We start from the raw sequence: 23,408 nt of genomic DNA on the forward strand, positions 1-23,408 counted from the left end.
CAGCTGAACCGGCTGCTGCTCAAACAGTCCCTGGGGCCAGCTGCCCAGGGCCGTCCAAGCAGCGGCCGGTGTGGCTGGCTGTGGAGCCGCTCCAGCAGCGGCCAGTGTGGCTGTCCCCAGGGCCACCTGAGCAGCTGGCCGCTGTAGAAATCATGGAGGTCACAGAATCCGTGACTTCTGCGACCTCCATGACAGAGACAGAGTTCTAATTATTATTTAACATTGGTATATCACGCCATAAGTGTGTGTTACAGAGAGAACAAAGAAATAGTCTCTGCTCCTGGAAACTTCCAATCTAAGTTTTAACTATAGCTTGATGCAGGGAGAGATGATATTAAGGAAATGAGGAGAGGGAGGTTTACAGTTACGAAATGTCTTGTTTTCACAGAGGGTGCATTATGTTCATCACTTTTCTCACTAATTTAGATTTGATAAGGTTAGCCTTGTTGGAGAAATTGTAGAAAGAAGTAGGCTTTGAGGAGAGATTTGGAAGATGAGGACGTGGTTGTACAGATGAGAGGGGACTGTGGTCTAACCAATTTCCGCACCTTAGATCTATTTTTGTGTCCGTGATTAGCTCAACCCACTGCTGTTATGATCCACATTCAGCTCTAGCTATCACAAAGAAAATGCTACAGTTATACTTTATGATTAAGGATGACCTGCAAGCGAAGAAGATTGTCATTTTGTGTGTTTGTACTGTATGAAGCTACTTTAAGGAAGGGATTTTAGTGGACCGTTCAAAACTCTGGTTTCTATTAAAACCTGTTTAGCTCAGACTCTTTGCAACACTTGGGAGAAGAGCTGTCTTTGTTAAAGATGCAAGCCCCGCTCCCTTTCAGACTTGATGTATTTCATATCCATGCTTTTGTGCTAAAATTCCACAGAATTGTAGCATATATGATTGTTAGCAATGTCATGTCATTACAACTGTTTAAAGAGCTTACACAAGTGCCCAAAACAATTGACTCTCATAGAACAATCGTTGCTAGACTTAAAGAGAACTGAATGAAAACATTGTTGTTCATGAGCAATTAGATATCTTCAGCTAAGTACTTCCTGTTCGGGAAAATATTTTGTGCTTTTTGTATAACTTGAATATTAAAATGTTTTAAAAATGAAGTAGAAGTTTTAGATTAAGAATATTCACTAAGTTTAGTTTAGTGAAAACTTGAAAGTTCCTCAGTGCCTATTTTATTTAAAATTAAGGCTTCCAGTGTTTTAAAACACCTCTAAATACTGCTCTTTTATTCCTGTTATCTAATTTATGCTTGCCTATCAACTCCTATTAACTCATTCCTTTGATTGTTCTGCAGCAAAAGGCATCCCAGAGTCCTCAGAAGCAAAGTCCTCTGGATAGTGAGGTAAGAGCAGCAAAATGTATTAATGTGTGGGCTGACTTTATCACTGATTTTTAGAACCCTCTGTTGAAACGGTTTGTTGCTTGTGATGTAACCGTCAGTGGTTAGTTTAAAGAAAACTGTGCAGGAGCTAAACAACAACAATTCTTCTTTTTGTTGCTTATTGTGGAATATTTTCCCTTCCTTTTCATGTATGATTCCTCTGTGCTCTGTGTGTTTTGTTGTGTTGCTTTTGGGTGCTTTTCGTGTTTATATATAATACACTTCATGTTACATTTAAGATTCTTCTTGAAGCAGTGCGGCAGGTTAATTAACTTTCTATTGGAAGTACTAACGTAAGCACTTACTTGTTCTGTGTTACAGTCATTTCTGTCCTAGTGTCTTCTCTTCCGTTTCTTTACATATTTCATTATCATTAGATTACTAATTACCCCCTGAAAATGAAGCATCAGAACTTTTTGTGTTACCAGTAAATAATACCAGCTTTGGTTTTGCTCTTCTTATTACCTAAATTCTAATAAATTATAAATTAAATTATACTTGAGTTTTTGGTTTTTTTTTTCAAATGGTCTCACATTGTGCTGACACAGATCCTGGCTTAAAAGCAGACCTGATCTAATGGCATTTGTTCATTTTTCCACATCAAAGTTCTGCAGAGTAATAAAATAGCTTTTTGTCCTATTGAAAGATAATTTTAGTTGGCAGTATTAATCCGATCGGAAGCTGTAATGACTACAGTATGCAGAAAATTAGTTGAGAAGCATTTTCCAATTGACTATTTCATGTGAAAATTATGCAAACTGGACTGTTTTAAATAGTTTTTCCTCCTTTCTTACTTGATCTTCTGATTTTTAATATTTTCTAAGGATTCCCTTGCAATTCCATAGTAAGGAAAAGAACAGCAACAGAAAATAAAATAATTCGTTCTTGAATTGGTACGAACACATTCTAATCCACAGATCATGTGACTACATATTAATGCATTTTCTATTGTTTAGTTACACATACTATATTGCGTTGTAAACAGTATAGCAAAATTGCCCCAAAATGCTATCAAGATAAAGGAACTCACCGTATTCCAGAATGTTTGTGTGAGTTTGTATATTATGTCATTGTGTTTGTATGTTTCTGACATTCCTCCATCTCTCCCACCTCCTCAGTGTCCTTTTCCATCCAGAAGGTCTCAGCACACTGATGATAGTGCCTTGTTAGTGGTAAGAACCCTGCACGAAATGGCCTGTTTATGTGACAGAATCTAGAACATAGAGTTAGCATGATGTTATGATTCACTCAGATTAGATAGATTTGTTAGAGCTAATCTGAATAGCATAAAACATGATGATCTTCTCTGCAAAGTGATTTTGTTATGAACTCTGATACTACTGAATTCACATTTGCACTGCCTTCCAGCTGCTATACATCCAGTGTTATTGCACTGAAATTTTCCCATGTTTGCAAAAGCTAAACATTTTAATAAGAGTGTAATGATATAACTGTTGCTGGAGAACAGTTTCTAAAATGCAGTGTTACCTGAAGAAGAGCTCAGTGTAAAATCAAAAGCTTGTCTCTCTCGCCAACAGAAGTTAGTCCAATAAAAATATTACCTCACTCCTTTGTCTCTTGTGTTACCTCATTAACAGTCCAACTTTAGTACATCCTTCTATTTGGCTCACCTGCACGTTACGTAACACTTAGTTTCACAACATTAATATAAAGCTTGGAGATGTGTCCTCCTGCCTTATCTTGTTTGCCTACCAATCATTGTCTGATTTGTTGGATCTAGGGTCTTAGTCATCATAGACTATGGTAACAGAAGAGGAAGTTCACAAGTCACAGATTATTCTTTGCTTCTGTTTCACTGTTTATTGGTGGAAGTGTGTATAAAATCACCAGTTCTTGATGTTTTAAAAAAGTTTAAACAATAGAGCTACTTCATTCATGTTTTATGCTATTCCTTTCATAGTACCTTAGAGAGATTCATAGTAACTAAAGAGTTGAGTTAATGCAGTAGTTTTCTCCTTTCATCGCCTACAGAAAATGCATCAGATCTGCCTGCCATTGCATGACTGCATGCCTCAGATTAATTTTTTTATTACATATCCTTCAGTTCTCTGCCTGAGTTTTCCTGCGTACAGCAAGGTTATCAAGTGCAGCTCAGGAGAATTGAAACTTGATGATAGAATATATTTTACTTATTCTTGTATAATCGGGGAGCGGGGGACGGGACTAAACAGAAAAGGTTATTTTTCTTCAGTTGTTGATATTCAGTTTTTGTGAACTTCAGGTGTTTGGAATATATTTATAAGGCATATTGTAGGGAATCTTTTCTATTTGATGTTGTTGTTCTACTGGTGAGGTATTAAATTAATCTACTATATTTTATATGCTGTACATAACCACATGGAGATTTCAGAAATGGGACTTTCATCACTGTGGACTTCTTTTAATATCTTCACTCATGTTCACATCTGTATATGTCACCAAGTAACAGGCAGGCTAATAGGGAATTTTTTAAATCAATTGGTTTCCCCATTCTGTTTCTTTTACTATTTTGCAGAATTATTAAATTATAATAATTCAGTACTCTTTGCCTGAAAATACCAGTTCTGATGAACTGTTCATCATGTTCTGCAGATTGTTTTGTACTGAGAATGATCATACCTATGCCTTTTGATTATATAAACCAGGAAAACTTTTTCTAATGAGTAATTGAAACATTGAGCCATGGAAATTTCATAAAATGTAGCATGTACATTTATAAAACAGTACTGTTTCTAAAAAAGAATAGATATTTGCTATTGGGCAAGTTATCAGTCTGCTCCAGAAGAGTTGTTTGTCATTGGAGTTAAAACTACTTTAACTCTAGTTAGGCTTCATCTGTCACTTTCACCCGCTTTAGGGATTGGAAATGCAAATTTATTTTTCTTTCACAGCTAGCTTTTGTACATTCCATACTTCTTCCACTGATATGCAGAGAGCATTACATGCTTCATTCCCACTTCTTGATAGCTGTTCTTTCCTTTATATTTATTTCCTGAAATGTGTCTAGGTGGACTTGGGAAGAATAAACATTACTTTTATTTTCTCTGCTTTAAAAAACTATGCATGATTATATGGATCTTAGTGAATTTGACCTAAGTAATTATTGTGCACTTCTGAACTTGCAGATAAATTTTATTTGAAAGTACCTAATTTTATTCTAGTGGAGACTCTAACAATTACTCTTGCTTTATGGGATTAGTGTTCTATTTTAAACACAATGGAGTTTTATGTAGAACTATAATAAAGGCCTTTTGTTTGGCATTTCCCTCATTACGTCAGAGCTCTGCAAACTGAGACGTTGCTTTTCTTTTGTTCTAAACCAGCGGTTCTCAAACTTCATTGCACCATGACCCCCTTCTGACAACAAAAATTACTACACAACCTCAGGAGGGTGGACTGAAGCCTGAGCACACCCAAGCCCCAGCGCCCCGAGCGGGGTGATGGGTGTAGGCCTGTAAGCTGAGCCCCGCTGCTCGGGACTCAAGCCCCTGGGTGTGGTCTTCCACCCTGGGTGGTGGGGCTCAGGTGTCGGCTTCAGCCACAGGCCCCAGCAAATCTAACACCAGCTTTGGTAACCCCATTAAAACAGGGTTCCGACCCACTTTGTGGTCCTGTCCCACAGTCTGAGAACCGCTGCTCTAAATAATGGTTTCAGCTGCTTGTAAGGAACTGAGAATGATCATACCTATGCCTACAGGTTGATTGGAAAACTTTGTTTGTTTGCTTTTCCCCCCTTTATGCTCTTCTTGCATGTGCAGAAAGTGGTAACGGAAAAGGTACTTAAGTTTGCAGCTTTCTTTTGAAGTCTCACACCATATATTCCTTGGGCCTCTTTGTAAATGTTGCCCTCCATGAGAATGGTTGCTGTAAAGATAAACTTTGCCTAATTTTGTGATCTGTGAAAAGCTGTAGACTTTCAGCTGTAGTTCTTCATTTTGTTTGTACACTCTCCTTTTATAAAGGTCTGTTGTCCTCACAATGCACAGATACACATACTGTTCCTGTAAGCACTAACAGTAGTACAGATAAGTTGTATATTTCTTCTAAATGTGTGTGAATTAAGGTGACTCCATGACAAGTGGAGTTAGGCCATAGTATCGGAAATGTGCACACTGTGATGAATTTCAATCTTGCTGATTCATTTCAGCTAGTCTGACTAAGTTTGCTAAAAAATGAGAGTGAGAAATCGGTGTTCTCTGAGTGGGATCAAAGGGGGTTGTTATCCATGTGTCAATTGTACAGTAGAAACAAATCCTGCTTGCCTTACTCACAAAAGTAGTCCCATTGACTGTAACTGAGGTTACTTGCATTGACAATACCAAGGTCTCAACCTGTTCTGTGACCGCTGCTTTTTACTGTATTTGTCCTCTCACGGTTGCCTGGGCCCTCACCCTGTTTGTTGTATTCACCTGTCATGTCTCATCTTATACTTGGATCATATGCTCTTTGGGTCAGGGACCATCTTTTCATTGCGTGTACACACCTAGTACGTTGGGGCCATGATCCACAATTAGGACCTGTAAGCACTACGGCAGTGCAGTAATAATTGTGTGAGTAAAGTGAGCAGGATTTAGCCATATCGTAACTTGTATTTTTGATTTTTCTAACTATCAGACAGAGGGTGTCCTTTTCAGTATTTAAATACTTAATTATTGAATTCACCCATAATACAGACATTAAATTGTAATATCCTGATTCATCTAGGGCACAGTTCTTCTTTTGAATCTGCTCTGTACAATCCCTATATGCTGCAATTAGTCCTAGTGAGGGGAAGTTCTTGTGATTTCAGTAATAAGAGTTGAGCATGGAGGCCAAGTGAAAAGTTTACAGCAGTATATTTTAGGAATGAATTGTTGAGCCTGTCACCAAGACCAGTATCCTGGTTCCTTTGTCTTTGAATCTCAAGATGGTTCTTCGTCTCACTTTACTTCCTCCTCTTTTTCCTCTCTCTTTCCTCTGCTATCCCTGACAGAATGGCTTTGAGCCTCTCTTTGTGTTTGAGATTGACAATAACACCGCTACCATTAAAAGAAGGCCGGGGACTCTCAAACAGGTGAAGAGCATGCAGTGTGTTACTGTTGTGGCTGTCTTATCCTTTTGTGTACCACTGTTTCCTCCCCCTTGCCTGCTGATGGGTGTGTGATTTGTGTGTAAGCCCTTCTGTTAGCCTGTGTCAGGGATGACTTGATCTTTTCTTATAGAAACAAAGTGTTAAGTTAATGTTGTGGGCCTGCGGAAATCCCTTTCTTTAGGCATTATTTAAAAGCCTGTGGGTTCTTTACTTGTTTTGTCAACTGTGCCCCAGGCAAGAACCAGGCTTCACAACACCCCTTCTCCTCCCCACACTATATTAATGTGGTGAGGGAGTTGTTTTGTGAGCCCCTAAGGCTACCAAGATACTTGTGCTCAAGGCTGGTCCTGCAAATACCTTCTGTAAGAGATGACTTTTTACTGTCTTTTTTTCGAAAGGGGCAGTGTGGTAAGTCATGTTAAGATTTCAACAAACAAGTATGTGTGCATTACACCTAGATGGTTGTTGGAGGTAGTAACCTTTTGTTGTTTTGTATATGTTCAAGTATTATTTGAAAGCAGTTTTGTAAAGTACTGGTCCCTTCTTTTCTCATCCAGCTCCTGAACTGTGCTGCTTTGAGTATACTCTCTAATAACTTGAAGAATATAGTCTAGTTCGTGCCACTTAAAATCTAAGGGCACAGTTCTGAGTTTGCATTTCATGTGTGCAGGAAAATGTAGGACTGGGTAGAACCACAGTGAAACTGTTGTGCCTGATCCAGACTCCCCTATAACTTGCTGTGTTGACACACTACAGGTCCTTTGTGTGTTGAATCATGGGCAAGACTTAGCAGTCAGGGTGTATAGTCAGTGTGTCTTTATGTCGACTCTCCTTTGTTTTCTAGCAGATGATGTAGGCCATAGCCTTTTCATCACACTCATTGCACATATTTGAGAGCAGTCGTAACAGCTGAGGGATCCATAGCTAGCCAGCATAAGGGCACCAAATATTGCTTTTCGAGACTTTGGTCCCCAAGCTGCACCTGTTGGTTTAAAAACTTGTACCAGGAAAAAGCAAGAACCACTGTGTAAACATGAAGCGTAGTTCATCTTCTGCCTCTTTGACATCTATTAAAATATGATGGCAATTTGCTCACTAAAGCATTGAAAAGCTTCATTTCGGACATCTTCTCTGATAGCTTAGTTTCTGTCTCTAGGATTTTATTTACCTTGCTTGCTTTTAACTCACAAATATCACTTTTTAAATTTTTCATTGTGAAAATAATCAGATGTTGGTGTGTGTTTCCTTATAGGCACAGTACTGTTCTTGTGCCTTGGAGCCAATCAAGTGATGTTGTTTTCTGCACATTCATGAAGTTAATAGGAAAACAACCTATTCAATTCAACATGAAATTTGTATTTTGAAAGTGTACAAAAATCTGTTCCTTCTGATTAGTGGCTTCTGTGTCAGTTAGTGTGGTGACCAGTGCAGTATATGACTGAAGAGCTTTCTACCAGTATGATTGTTCTTAGTTCTGCTTTTGATGTGATTGTGTTCTTGTTTTAAATGAAACATCCCATCTTTCAAATTAATGGACTAATATTTTTGAGGATAGAACATTTTAATTGTATTTTAGATTTATCAAATAAATTTTCTGGCATTTTTATCTCTTCCCACTAATACCTTTGCAACACTTGAACATTTGTAAGTACCTGCCCTTTTTAATCTTACTGGTGCATTTTGCCCGGGCACATCCTGTCAACTGTTCGCTAACGTTGGTACTGCCTTCTTTCTTTCTGTGTTCAGTCGCTGTCAGGGTTGAATCAAGAGGGCTATGCTACCACCCTGCCTAATGCCTTCAGATCTGTCAAGGTATCTCTAGCTATTATTCACCAGTAAAGCCAACAAAAAAAACCTCAGATCCACAATTCTATTTTAATATGTGTTAGTCTGTCAGCTTCTAATCTGAAATTAAGAGGTTATGAACTTGACTGACCTGATTAAACTGCAGTAGGTTTTACGTTGCTTTAGCTTTTGGTCCTGTCTTCAGTGAGCCTAAACCATGCAAACATGTCAGTAGCTAGCAGGGTTTCAATCCCTGTATGGACTGATTCTTAGATTCTTGTTGCCTGTCACCATTTCTTCTATTTTATCTCCCCTTAAGACATCTACTGACTTGTAGCTTACTGGAAATGTCATTGCTTTTTTTCTTTACAAGTTTACTCTTACCATAAATCATGATTATCCTGTACATCGTCATCTGCTATAGAAACTTTATTATATTGAACAGAAAAAATCTTAATCACAAGAAATCATTAATCCATCATTAACTCATCTTTAATCAGCACTTTCATTAGTTCTAACTACAATATTACTCCGAGGGTGGGCAGGAGAGTGAAATTCAATTAATACTAATTTTGCTCTTGCAAAGATTTAGAGTGGGCTGTGTATTCGGATCAAAGCTGCTGTCTTGCATGTTTTGCATGATATTTAATTGAAAAACAGGTAATGTCCCTGTTCCCACCCTGAAAAATATTCAAACACAACACTGCCGCTGTCCTTTCCGGAAGCAATACCTCTTTCACCATTTTATTCCTTGAAGAAGACGACTTCCATCAGTTCTACAAAATAAGTGCCTATTGTACATCTTTTTTTAACAATAGGCTGTTTTTTCCCTTATTTTTTTTTTTCTGAAATGTGTCTAGGTGGATGGTAACTTCTGAAAAGCTAGTCGTAGCCTGTCTCAATAAGGATCATTAATGCTGTTTTACTTATTTGTCCACAGAGTGATGACAGATCTACTATATCACCAGGTTCACCTACTACTCAAACAGGTAACAGGAGAGAGGTGCAAAAAGTCTAAAAAGAAGGGCTAAAATAGGTTAAATTGCTTGCTTGCATAAGTAGACTGTTAAGGATGTCATTCCTATCCATAAGCTGGACTGCTCTGTCTGTGGGTCTGATTTGTTGTTAAGTTCTCTCTTGAGTCACAGAAGTAAATAGAGCACAGAGCTGTTGGCACCTTCTGTGGGAAGTGGTGGGGCTCCACATTTTCCAGGCTCTGGCATTGGCGTTGCCCTAATGACACATTAAATACAAAATGGAACAATTGGTTGGTAAAAGTGCATGGAATGTGCTTAGCATGCAAGTGTTCTTGAAGATGCCTCTTTCTGCCCTATGCTTTTATCATGCATGGCTGTAATTCATCTTGTCATTAAGTTATAATTTTATTTTGTTCTTTTAATTATTACAGTGCTGAACCCATTTCCTATTAAACTCGTAACCTTTTTACTTCTTTCTCCTCCTCTCCTTTCCTGTGCCTTTCCACATTTGTTCAGTCCATCTTTCCTCTCTGTATCCTGGCCCTGCTGCTCCTCCTTCCTATAGAAACCCTTCCCAGCGACCTGAGAGTTTCCTTTTCCGAGCAGCTGTAAGGGATGAAATTAACAAAGGTAGGTTATAGAGCTGGAGAAGCTGGACTGTGTTACAAAGTTATATTAACTTCCATGTTAACCACTTTGTGCACAATTGAATTATCTTGGCGGCAGTAGCTTTATTCTCAGGAAATTAGCTTTAGAGACCTATCTGTGGACACCAGTCGCTAAACTTTCTTAGAATAAGCCATTATAGTCCTATTTGTAATAAGTCGATTTGTAATAAGTTGTATTTTTGTCTTGGTAATAAATAAATTTAGCAAATATCAAAGAATATGATGTGCAAATTTGTGGTGTGTGTGTGTGGGGAGATTAGTGTTGTGCTCTCCTGGATTTATACTTTCACCTATACAGAGGCTATTGTAATGCTATTTATTAAGCCCCTTGATAGTGACAAAGGCAGCTTTATAGACTTTGCATTGTACTGTAGTACATACCAGAATTCATACCTTTGTAGTAAGATTAGCTGAAATGTAGCTTTGTACAACTTTCATCATCTAAAATTAATCCTTTTTATGCAAGTGTTTATTGGGCAAAAGAAAATTAACAGCATCTAAGCCTTGCTTAGATTAATAATCAAATGAAGGAAATCAATTTGTGAATAGCAATGTACTATACCCAAACTTGCGTACTGTGCATGTGTAATACTGCATTAAAGGAATACCTCCCAATCAAACTCAATTTGTCACTTTCCTGCATGCTGGTTTTTCTAGTTGTTGCTTCATCTCCCTCTTCTGCCTCATGTCCTCCTAATGATTCTACAGACCCTAGAGCAAGGCAGAACTCCAAGCAACGTGAGGAAGAGTTGGAACTAACAGAGCAACTGCGGAAGGTGTGTACTAGCAGTAACTACTGTACAAGCATTTTAGCAAATTCACTGCAAGTACGCGACAAATGTTTCTTCGTTATTTTGGACTTGCTTCATTTAACCAGTGCCAACCATAGTGTTTTGGATAGATTAAATGTTAGTAACTTCACAATCTAAAAATCCAGTTGGATACAGTAGTCTTCATCTTCATCCTGTTGTGTAATGTCACTCCTCATACACTGTCAAGTTGTCCACTCCCACCTGATTGCCAATGAAGCCAGCGTTCATCACCCATTTGTTTGAAGACTTAAAGAGCATCTTTGTGCTTTCTCCCAGGCTGCCCCTCCCAGTTGGGAGGAACTCCCTGTAAACATCCGTAAAGCCACCTCATTGTCCTCTTTCAAAACCCTTCTTAAAACTTTCCCTTGCCATGATGCCTACAAAAAGCTTGGTAATGGTTAGGCAGTTGGTATGCTCAGACGACTGCTAACTAATATCATGTTTCCTTTTACTACCCATCTGTCGGTATCCACCTATTGTCTCCTGTCTTATACTGAGGGCTTGTCTTCACTACCAGGGAGATCGATGCTGCTGCAATCGATGCAGCGGGTGTCGATTTAACGGGTCTAGTGAAGACCTGCTAAATCGACAGGAGAGTGTCTCCTGTCGACGCAGCACAGTGAAGACACCAGGGTAAGTTGACCTAAGCTACGTCGACTCCAGCTACCTTATTCACGTAGCTGGAATAACGTAACTTTGGTCAATTTACCCTGGTAGTGAAGACAAGCCCTTAGAGGGTAAGCCCTGAGGAGCAGGGACTGTCTTTTTGTTCTGTGTTTGTACAGAAATTAGCACAGTGGAGCTGTGGTCCATGACTGGCACTACACAACCACAGTACACATAATAAATAATAAAAATGCTATGGTCTGTTATGCTGCTGCGGTGTTTCACCCCAGCGATGGCTGCATTTCTGTAGTGCAGGAAGTGACTCTTAAAGTGTCTGTAAAGTGGTTTGGAATGTTTTGGGATGAAAGCTACCTAGAAATGTAAAAAGAAAAGGAGTACTTGTGGCACCTTAGAGACTAGTGAGCTATAGCTCATGAAAGCTTATGCTCTAATAAATTTGTTAGTCTCTAAGGTGCCACAAATACTCCTTTTCTTTTTACAGATACAGACTAACACAGCTTCTACTCTGAAACCTAAAAATGTAAGTTATCGTTGTAATTGTTTGAGACTTTGTCAAGGAATAAGACTTCTTACCCATTCCATAAATGCTGATCCTAATACAGTAGTGAATATAAGCACTTCACCGGAATGGATTTTTTTCTTCCACTCATGAACTTAAAGCAGGGGTGGGCAAACTTTTTGGCCCGAGGGCCACTTTGGGGAATAGAAATTGTATGGCGGGTCATGAATGCTCACAAAATTGGGATTGGGGTTTGGGCTCTGGGGTGGGGCTGGGGATGAGGAGTTTGGGGTGTAGGAGGGTGCTCTGGGCTGGGACCGAGGGGTTTGGAGGGCAGGAGGGGGATCAGAGCTGAGGCAGGGGTGCGGGTTCCGGCTGGGGATGAGAGGTTTGAGGTGCAGGAGGGTGCTCCGGGCTGGGATCAAGGGGTTTGGAGAACGGGAGGGGGATCAGGGCTGGGGCAGGGGGTTGGGGTGTGGGGAGAGGCTCAGGGGGGTGCAGGCTCTGAGTGGCACTTACCTCAAGCTGCTCCTGGAAGCAGTGGCATGTCCCTTCTCCGGCTCCTACACGGAGACACGGCCAGGCGGCTGCCCCATCCGCAGGCACTGCCCCTGCAGCTCCCATTGGAGCGCGTAGGAGCCAGAGTGGGGCCATGCCGTGGTTTCCGGGAGCTGCATGGTGCAGCCCCCAGCCTTGTGCCCTGGCTGGAGCACCAGAGTGGGGCTGAGCCGCGTGGTGCGGCACCAACCCAGCACCCCAGCTGGAGTGCCGGAGTGGGTCCAACTCACATGATGGGGCCCCGACCCAGCATCCTGGCTGGAGCACAAGAGCAGGGCAGAGCTGCATGGTCCAGCCCTGACCCAGCGTCCAGGCTGGAACAGGGCCAAGCCGCGTGGTCCAGCCCCAACCCAGTGATGAAGCGGGGCCCTGCTGCTGGTGCAGCCCCCAACCCAGCGCCCCGGCTGGAACGCAGCCTATCCGCTGGTGCAGCCCCCCAACCCAGCGCCCCGGCCGGAGCGGGGCCGAGCTGTGAGGTGCGGCTCGCGGGCCGGCTTAAAACGGCTTGCGGGCTGGATCCGGCCCACGGGCTGTAGTTTGCCCAGCCCTGACTTAAAGGAAACCATAACCCAGCATGTTCTCTAAATAATATTTTGTACTGATGTAGCTCTAGCTCCTTTGATCTGTTGATCTGAAAGGACTTTGCATATTTTGAGCCTCACAACCTACTTCCTAGTTTTAAGTGTAAAACCAAACTCATTTTGCAGATATATAAACTGAAATACAGAAGAGTGATTTGCCAAGGGTCATACACTGAATGAAATAGGCAGGCTCTAAGCTTTGTGTAGCTCGGAAGCTTGTCTCTTTCACGAACAGAAGTTGGTCCAATAAAAGCTATTACTTCTCCCACCTTGTCTCGCTAATATCCTGGGACCAACACCGCTACAGCTTGACTGCAAATGATATATTGAATGAGACCAGAATAGAACCCGTGAATTGGAACCCTGTTCTCTTCTCGTGTAACCACTACACTTCATTGCCTTTTCCTGCTTAAGATAACTTAAACTGATTAAATGTAGTAGTTCAGTTTTCCTTTGCAGGGAAAATATTATCTCTTGCCTCTGGTGAGTACATTCCACTCCTACACTTTAAGACAACTATTTTCATAGTACATCTACTCTCTGAGTACCTGGAGGATGTGGAATATATTTCTTGGACCTTGATTACTCACCCTGGGATTTGTGGTTTTCATCGATTTTGAATAACGTTCTTTTTATCTCCGTTGCTGGATTTTAATTCCATATGCTGCACTGTGAAAACTCCATTTGTCTTTTAGCTCAGTAGCTTTCAAACTGTGGTCAGTTGTGAATCCTGGTGGTCCACAGAATGAAACCTTTTGAGAACCAAGCCCCAGAGAATTAAGAGGGTTGTTGATCCATGAGAGGTTCTGCTCTTATGAAATGTGCTGCAGAATAAATAAGGTTGAGAAGAGCAGCTGTATTTAATCTTTTAATTGTATTCTTATTTGCTTTGTATGATACATAATTTTCATTCTTTTGTAGAATATTGAGTCACGGTTAAAAGTGTCTTTGCCCAGTGATCTTGGAGCAGCTCTTACTGATGGAGTTGTTCTCTGCCACTTAGCCAATCATGTGTGGCCTCGATCTGTTCCCAGCATCCATGTCCCCTCTCCTGCTGTAGTAAGTATACAAAGATGTAACAGTGTGTTGTAGTTGTCTGGGTCCCATCATAGTGTTTCATAGTCCATGTGAGGACTACATGTAACATCTCTTTCTGATGTTGGGCAGAGATAACAAAATACCAGTCTCCTTTGCCTAAGCAGAATGTGTAACAAAGCCATAAAAAACTAGTGACATTTGTGTTTGTCTATTTTACATAGTTACTTCTAACACATATTTTATTAATTGAACTACTTATAGGACTTGAGAACTTTATATTTTAGTAAAACAAAAGGCAGGATTCAATATGAGAACCAAAACAGGGTATTTCAGAGGGTCAAAAGGTCTTAGAAACAGAAAAGGACAGATAGCTGGGATATATAGCATTTAAATGGATGTGTGGCAACACAATACAGAAAACATAAGAAAGAAATAGGGAATCGGAATTCCATCTCAATTGACGTGAATAGACTCCCATTCCTGGATCCACTTAAATTACCATCAACTCTTTCTCTTAGGAATTTTGATAGGGCATATTGATCAGATTGTTCAAAGTCCCTGGAGCACAACGCAGATAAGCCCAGACACACACTTGTGGGAACAGTAGGACAAGAACTTAATCTTTGTGTATTCTGGGAGTGTTTGTAGCAGGAAGTACACCCAGCAATAGAAATTGCTTAAGAAGATACTTCTGTGTTACCTGACTGCAACATTTTGGACAGTGCTTTAGAAGTTTTGGAAAGTAATGCAGGAAAAGTACCTGTATCTATAACTTCATCAACGGCAACTAAAAATGTGTACCACCAAAATACCACATGTGGCTAGAGAAGATATGAGAATCAGGAAATGAAGAGGAGTCACTTACAGTATTGATCCTGTTGTTGTGGCAAGTTTGTTCATTTCGTTGGAGTCTTTTTAGGCAACCTAAAGGACAACTTGAAGATCAGTGGAGCATGGGAAATTGTCTGCCTTCCCTTACTGCTTGTAGCAAACTCACAGGTGTGCTTCATAAGTTAAATTCCAACAGAGCTATACAAGACACCACCCCCTGTGGGCTCTTGCCTACTTGAAATATACAAGTGTATTTTGAATATATAAGTGCATTTTGCTCTCATAAAGGCAGATTTTTTGCTTGTTACAGTTTTAAAACAAGGTGAATGACCATATAAATAAAAAAAGAAAACCAAAGGGAGTCACTGGGGAAAATGTTGAAAAATGTATGTTAAGTTTTGCTTTGACTTATTTTGGAGACAGTACTTGTGTTAGAACTCGAACTGGCACTTACAGCATTGTGTACCATATCATTATGGCTTGTCTTCTGTGGTCTTGTTTGATCATGCAGATGTCCCCATAGTTTAGATAACAGACTAAACAGATATGATGGCATTTTAGGCAGATTACAGAATCCTCGAGAAATGGATGTCTATAGCTGCTATTCAGTAAACTCACTTCATAATGAAGATATTCTCTGTGCCCTGTCCTCTGTGGAATTGGATGGTTCCAAGTCTACATTGTGAGCTAAATCATGGCTTTGCCACAAGCCCTGAGTAAGAGGCAGCATATAGTTGCAGTGGCCTGAGAGTGGAATGGGGTTATATTGTGACTCAGCCATAATATGCTCTCTGTTTTTCCTCATTACTCTAGTAGAGGGAAATCTGCATCAACCCTTAACCTGGCACAGATTATTTACCCCTCTGTACCAGCTCAGCTGTGCTGTCTGGCACATTGAGGGTGTGGAGCCGAAGCTCCACCAGCTTACCCACCCACCTGCTTAGAGGGGGGAATATTAGCCTCACAGAATCTGCCCAGTCCGCTGTTACCCACAATGTGGGTAACCAGCACAAGGGAGAAAAGGGGCATCTTATGTCTTGTTTCTGTTTGTCTAGTCTGTTTTTTTTTCCAGTAGTTAAGGTCTGTGTAAAAGTGTTGAAGTTTACCAGAAAATACCCATTATTCAAGAAGAATCTGATAAATACAATTTAGAACTCTGCTGTTAACCACATGAAACACACTTGTAAGGAACTTAGGCAGCAGTTTCCATTTTCTCTGGTTTCATCTGGCTCTTTTTGTACCTCTTTAACTGAAATACATTTTAAACCTGTATATAACTTAATAACTCAGAATAGGCTCCAGGTTGGTTCACATCATAAAATTACTCTGAAATTCAAAGGTCACCGTACTGGAGCGATGGATGGATGTTTTATTCTAAATGTATTTTTAAGATTAGGTTATTGCAGCCACTCAAAATAGACACCAAATGTGCAGCCTATTTTATAACACTTTGTGTGTATATTTTGCACAGATCAAAATACTCTTTCCATTAAAATGTTCATCTCAGCACTTCATGAGTTAGCTTTTCACTTCATGCCTGCCTTTCTAAGGAAATGTTGAGCTCTGTTTTGAGTTAGATAAGCTTATGTCATCATAATGTGTTTTTGGACTGCAGCTATATTAGTCGTTTATTTAACCCAAAAGCTTTATTTTTAAAAATCCTGCCAATTAAAAACTTTGTATGCCTTCTTCTCCTGTTTCTTTGCAGCCTAAACTAACAATGGCAAAATGCAGACGAAATGTGGAGAATTTCCTGGAAGCTTGCAGAAAGATTGGTGTGCCTCAGGTAAATCCCCTCCTATTTCTGTATTGTGAGGTATACTGTATTGTATACTACTTTACAAAAGAGATCTTTCTGAAACCTTTGGGGACAATGCAAATGTGTCAAGTTTAGTACTGTAGGTTCACATGTAAGGTACATATAACTATGAAGAGCTGATTTGATTTTGCATTGTTTCAGGAAGCAAAATAAAGTCGCAATAATGGTTTGCAAAGAGTACTTTTCACTTACTGTGATTGAGATAAAGTTCATATAGTTGGATTCACTCTGATTCTGTCAAGCAGAATGAGGAGGTGCATTAAGAATCTAGTTTTGAAAAAAGGTCATTCAGGTTTCTTGAGACCATATGTTGGGTGTTAATCCAAGAGGCTTTAAAAAAATTTTTAAAAGATACAGTTTTGAGTGTTTTTTCCCCAAGTACCAAGGTTTCTGTTCTGCCTTCAGAGCAAAGCCTACGGCTCCATTATTTTATGTGACCACTCTGATTGTCTAAGAAGAAACCATGATATTGGTCTGTTCTCTGCTGGGTAGTCATCTGTGCATAGATCTCCACTCCTTGTGTTATATGTTCTTGCTCTCAAGCTCTAGTACCTTCTGGAATTCCTCTTCACCTTCCAAAACACTGTACATTTGCTCTTGGGGCAAGAGCGAAGAGATGGAAATATATATATACAATATAGCACATCATAGTCCAACTGTCTTTTCTTTCTCTTTCCCTCCTTCCCCACTTCACTTCTAACACCAGCTGATCTCAGTGCAAAGGTTACTTTGATGTTTTAATAGCTACTTGCTCTGTTTTGCTGCTGTTTTTCTCTCTGGTGCATTAATTGCTATGTTTCCTTACATTACAAAGTAAGTGATAGAACTCATGTTGCAGTTTTGCTTCATGTTTTTTTTATCCTGTTTGCTTTTGGAAAGACTTCTCTGAAAGGGAAAAATGGACCCAAGGACTCATAACTACTTCTAAAAGTGATTCCTGGACAGTCACTGCTAAAGCAGTATTTGCCTGGATTAAGTCATTGATAGCTTCACTTCCAAGATGTATTACAGCTGATTGCCTTGAGCCATCAAAAATGTAGGATAAAAACCTTATTTAGCTGCCCATTAATCTCTTAAGGCTCATTAGTGCATGAGGTTGGACCCCTGCAGTGAGGGACCCACTGTTACTTTGGAGTGCTGCACTAACTAGGTGTCCTGAAGTAAACCAGAATCACTCACTTGGTCAGTCTCACTCAGAGTGAGTTCACATTCCATGGAGTTAACGGGAGAGGACAAGTGAAATAGTAGGTCATATCTACTACACTGTTCAAGTCTGTGCACTGAATGCAAGTCTATGGTATGGACTCTATTATGCTAGATCTGCCTTGGTACATGCAGGTGCACAGAGGCAGACAAGACTGACCTACCTAGAATCTTATTATGTTCTCATTTCTCCTGCATTGAGCTTCAAATTAGAGTTCCTGAAGAACAAGGCCTTTGTGAATACTTAGCTGAGTGACTCCCCACCTGAACTCTTAACTTACCCTCACATGTCTCCTCTGCCCCTGAGCAGAGAAGGTAGGATGTCTGCATGAGAATGCCAGTCTAGTTATCATTATTGAAAAAATGCCTGTGTGTGCCTCCTTTCATTTAAATTCTGAGATTACAGAACTAGAAGGATGTCTCCAAGTATGGACCTATGTAGAAATACTTACCTTTTAAGAGGGCAAACTAGTTACCTGTTATTATTGTTCTCTAAAGGTAGTATCTTGCGTAGAGCCACACTCATATTCCAGTATTCCAGTGGAATAGTTACAAAAGACTGTGTGACTTAGCGGTCTTGGATCAAAAGAAACTGACAGTTGGACACTATGATATGCTATATTCGCACCTATCCATCATTGCTTACAGTTGATGCCTCTGTTGAAGGGAGGTGAAAGGTCTGGAAATGTTGATAATTTTAGAACACTTAAGCCATGTGATCAAATATTCGGTATCTATGCAGAATACTACATTCAGAGATCAATTACAGGTAAATAATCTGCTCTGTTTGTGCCGTTTTGAATCATTTCACTAATTAAAAAGTATGGATTAAGTATGTAGAACGTGAAGACTCATATACAGCCAGTGGTAGATTAAGAATACCTTATCCAATTTGTTTCTGACTTCCAAGATAGAACTGTTTTGAACTAAGACTTATGACAACTGTTAGCTGTTTTATTGAAGAGATTTTATTATATATTTAAACTAGACAGATTGACACACTACTGAATGCAAAATGCATATAAGGAGGCAGTTCTTTAGAACAGGAGTCTTGCATATTCCTTTGTGTGAATTAACCAGTTGCATTTTACTCTTTGAAATTGTTGGATGTATTTGAGATATCAGATGACTGACTGCTTCATGGATACTTACACGGTTGATCAACTGATTCTGTTTTTCTGTCTGTTTTCCCTTCCTGCTCACACACTTTGGACAGGACAATCTTTGTTCCCCTTCTGACATTCTTCAGCTAAACCTCAGCGTTAAAAGGACAGTTGAAACTCTTCTTTCCCTGGGGACAGAGTCAGAAGAATCCACTCTTGTCTCTCTTCCCATCCAGCTTGGGGGCTTTGCGGCATTTTACTGTACTCTAATGCTAACACTCTGTATGTTCTATCGCTGGGTCTTTTTCCTCTAGCTGAAGGATAGTGGTGCTGCTGAGTTGCTACATCACTTCAGCGATTGGTAAAGGCTTTGTTTTTGTCAAGAACTGTTTGGATAAGTGCAGTGCATTCTTTCTGATAACCAGTCAGAGTTGACATGTACAATGTAAAAATGCTCTTTGGTACACCCACCTGACAATCTGTGACATTGTTACAAGTTTGTATTTGTGTGATGTTTAGCAAGCGTTCTGCTTACAAGGGGAGGCATTATTGTCCAGTGGCTAGAGTAAGGGACTAGGATTTAGTGCACTGGGTTCTAGTCACAACTCTCTTGAATGGCTGTGTAACATGGGAAAATCACAGCTCCACTGTACCTCAGTTTCCACAGTTGTAAAATGGGAATACCACCCGCATTTATAAAGAGCTTCGAGTTCCTCTGATGAAAAGTGATCCCTACATGTGCAAAGTATTGTTTTTTCTTTACATGTCACTGTGCCTTGTTATAGCTTAGTGTCTTAGGAGACGTGACCCATGATTCTTTTTATCAGGACTAGAGTGTTTTTTTACAAGCCTGTTTCCTTAACCCTTTTTGCTAAAGTCTTGGATTTCCTGTCTTGTTAGGTTCTGAATAGTGTCTCATTTGACTAAGGCGCTGTCTACACTACAGAGCGTACAGCGGCACAGCTATACCGCTACAGCAGTGCCACTGTAAGATCTCCCGTGTAGCCGCTCTTTGCCGGCAGGAGAGAGCCCTTCTGCCAGCGTAATTAATCCACCCCCAACCAGCGTCTCCTGCCGACATAGCTCTGTCCACACCAGCACTTTTGCCGGTGACACTTATGTCAGTCAGGAGGTGTGGTTTTTTTCACACCCCTGACCAACCAAAGTGGTAGTGTAGACAAAGCCTAAAAATAGGCACTTAGGCTGACCGTGAATCCTGAGCCGCTTCACCTTACCAAGGCTTTGTCTACGCTGGCATTTGCCTCGTTAAAACTTTTGCTGCTCAGGGGTGTAAAAAAACACCCCAAATGACTAAAAGTTTTAACGATGAAAAGCACTGGCGTGGACAGCGCTTCGTTGGTGGGATGAAGCTGCTGCCCCTCTTTGGAGGAGCTCTCTCCCAGCGAAAAAGAGCAGCCACACAGCGCACCTGACAATGGCACGGCTGCAGCGACACAGTGGACACATAGCCTAATACATCAAGCCTGGAGTTTGGAGAGGAGTTGAACTTTTTCATGCACACTGGGAAAAATCTGGTTCCTGGTAAAAGATGAGCTATCATGGGATATTACTGTGGTCCTCATAGCAAACTTCTGGAGCAGCCACTTGATTGGTGTGAGTTCAAACTCAACCTTATTCCATAAGTCTCTTCCTCCTCCTCATGATCAGAATCTTTCCATCATAGAATTGTGGGCTAAAAGCTCTAATAACATATTCACTCTTCATTGGTTTGCAAAACTCAGGTAGTTTTCAGAATTTTTCAGCTGCACGCTGCATTCTTTTGCTTTCATGCATTCTCAGGGAGACTGTGATCCATAAATCGGATGTTAAAAGGAGCAGACAAAGTCCATCCAACTTTTTCTTTTGACACCAAACCAATTATCTGCCTTTTTCTGTTGTTTGCTATTGTTTTAATGGGACTGTCACGTGAACTCTATATTAGAGCCCCATTTCCTTCAGGGTTTGTCAACAAAAGTAGTTAGACACTGATCCATTCTGTTCCATTATTTGCAGAGCCGCTACATGGAGCTCACTCCTTACTTTTTCTTCTGGGCACTGTTAGCTAGCCTGGTGCTTCTCAATCAGTCGTCCTTCAAATTTCTGTAACTTGTACTCAACCTGCCTCTTCCCGAACTAGACGAAGAGCTTCCGTGCTGGGTGCCAATGCACCCCTGCCCTGCGCCCATGTGGGGAAGGGAGTTATTATTTACTGTGAAGCTTGGACTCCTTTAAAAATCAATGTCATGTTGGCAGGAGTGGCATTTGGAGCCGCATAAGCTCTGTTCCAGGTTAGACCAACCACAGTAGTGGCAATGATCAGTTCAGCTGCAGTCCTAGCCCAGTACATGGATTGTTACCCACAAAGGCTGGGACCCATTAGATTAGTTTTTAATCCAGATTTGGCACATCTCTCCTGCTAAATTATTAAATGTTTAGACTGAGTTCCCATTTTACCCTCCCACTTCAGGGCACTCCTGACGCTGTGTGCAAGAGACCATGTCTCCCCAGTGTAGATGTCCTTTTCTGAATGTGTTTCAATGAATTCTTCTTAATCCTAAGAAAATATGGTCAACCGTTCTTAAACCCATCTTAGCTGCTGCAGTCCAGTGTTTCAGCAGTAGTAACACAGTAGTAAGTCTGAAGCACTGCATCATACATAGCTGAGTTGCAAATGCTGTAATTGCCATTGAAAATGTTTTTTTAATATGCATGGTCTGCTGAGCCTTGTAATAAAAGTTGGGCTAACAAACCTAAGAGTAGGTTAATGGGAGTTGCCTGCCTCCTTTTCAGATCACATTGTGATTTGACACAGAACATTCCTGTCTGGGAATTCTGCCTGAGGAGAACGTGCTTGTTTTCCCCCACAAAAGGCAGGATTACAGTTACTTTAAAAAATTGACCGTTGGAGCTGTTTTTGCACTGTTTACTGGTATGGACTAAAACTAACTCAATTGCCTATATTAACTTCTCTTAATGAACACTGTGATTAAAAACTGAAAGGGTTCACAATAACGGTGCCTTCCAGTTTTAAGCCTTTTTGTCTATCTCTGTGCTATGGATTCATTCCAAATCGTTTCCCTGTGTTTATATATTTTTAAAAGGCTGAAATCCACAGATATTTTATTGGTAATTGTACTTCTTTCTAGTCTCTTGTTTATTGGAACTTTAAAGGTGTCAGTCTGGTACCTGTCTTACCTCAAGAATTTCAGGGTTGCACTCAAGGTCTCCACATGAGGAGTCCAGGCTCTGATCACTCACACATTGCCAAGAATTTGAAGATTTTTTTTTTAAGTCTTCACAGAAGATGCAAGCAGTGTAGAAAATCAGCTTGCCATGTGCATATGTACAGAAATGTATAAAGATTCTCCAGGGGTTTATAGAGTGACCAAATATGGGGTATCAGTTTTTTTTTTTTTTAAGTAGAAATGCAAGGACCTGATTCTGCATTTGACTCTACATGGTTGAACCCCTGCATGAAGCCTCACTGAAGTCAGTGGGATTCTGCCTGAGCACAGGCAGAGAGCCTCTGTGGAGTTGGTTGCAAGATCAGGCCCTAAACTCAGATTATACACACAACAATACAATTCCGTAAATGCCTTGAAAGCTCATTCCACACTAGATATTTTTAAATACTACGACTTAATAAGGGTGCTTTTCTGAGGTGACTTCTATTAAAAAAGAGTGTCTGAAAGATGAATAACTGATAGGTCAAGAACGACCCTTTTTTATTCCTATATTGAGGATATTTGCCTTTAAAATATTCCTGGTAATTCTTCATTGTATTATTTTTAACAGTAAGAACAGCACTTTTAACAGGTATCCTTTTTAGGGCTGTCAAGTGATTAAAAAAATTAATTGCATTTAATCGCACTGTTAAACAACAATAGTATACCATTTATTTTAAAAAATTTTGGTTGTTTACTACATTTTCAAATTTATTAATTTCAGTTACAACACAGAATACATTTATTTATTTATTACGAATATTTGCACTTGTAAAAAACAAATTATTTTTCAGTTCACTTCCTACAAGTACTGTAGTGCAATCTCTTAATTCTACATTTGTAAGTTCAACTTTCATAATAATGTAAAAAAAAAACAAACCTGCATTCAAAAATAAAACAGTGTAAAACTTTAGAGCCTACAAGTCCACTCACTCCTACTTCTTGGTCAGCCAGTAACTCAGACAAACAAGGTTGGTTAAAATGTTTAGGAGATAATGCTGCGTGCTTATTGTTTACGTCGCCTGAAAGTGAGAACAGGTGTTTGCATGGCACTGTTGTAGCTGGCGTTGCAAGATATTTACGTGCCAGATGCGCTAAAGATTATATGTCCCTTCATGCTTCAACCACCATTCCAGAGGACATGCTTCCATGCTGATGATGGGATCTGCTCGATAACGATCCAAAGCAGTGCGGACTGATGCACGTTCA

General features: G+C 40.2%; 1 protein-coding gene across 6 annotated transcripts in view; it reads left to right on the forward strand.

The window, feature by feature from the left end:
* The window catches only part of LRCH3 (leucine rich repeats and calponin homology domain containing 3), a 121,702-nt gene that overhangs the window by 74,589 nt on the left and 23,705 nt on the right, over positions 1–23,408 (forward strand). For 2 of the 6 annotated variants that reach the window (XM_078854342.1, XM_073359112.2), the window contains exons 14-20: positions 1,317–1,364; positions 6,376–6,456; positions 9,200–9,248; positions 9,753–9,866; positions 10,562–10,680; positions 13,903–14,040; positions 16,559–16,636. In XM_078854342.1, coding sequence (XP_078710468.1) covers positions 1,317–1,364; positions 6,376–6,456; positions 9,200–9,248; positions 9,753–9,866; positions 10,562–10,680; positions 13,903–14,040; positions 16,559–16,636 — 627 coding nt within the window. Of the gene's footprint in view, positions 1–1,316; positions 1,365–2,521; positions 2,576–6,375; positions 6,457–9,199; positions 9,249–9,752; positions 9,867–10,561; positions 10,681–13,902; positions 14,041–16,558; positions 16,637–19,088; positions 22,930–23,408 lie in introns of those variants that run through there. The other 4 variants (XM_073359111.2, XM_073359110.2, XM_073359115.2 and 1 more) reach the window with 4 other exon arrangements.

This window comes from Lepidochelys kempii, chromosome 9 (genome assembly GCF_965140285.1).
Source record: "Lepidochelys kempii isolate rLepKem1 chromosome 9, rLepKem1.hap1, whole genome shotgun sequence".
Taxonomy (NCBI): Eukaryota; Metazoa; Chordata; order Testudines; family Cheloniidae; genus Lepidochelys; species Lepidochelys kempii.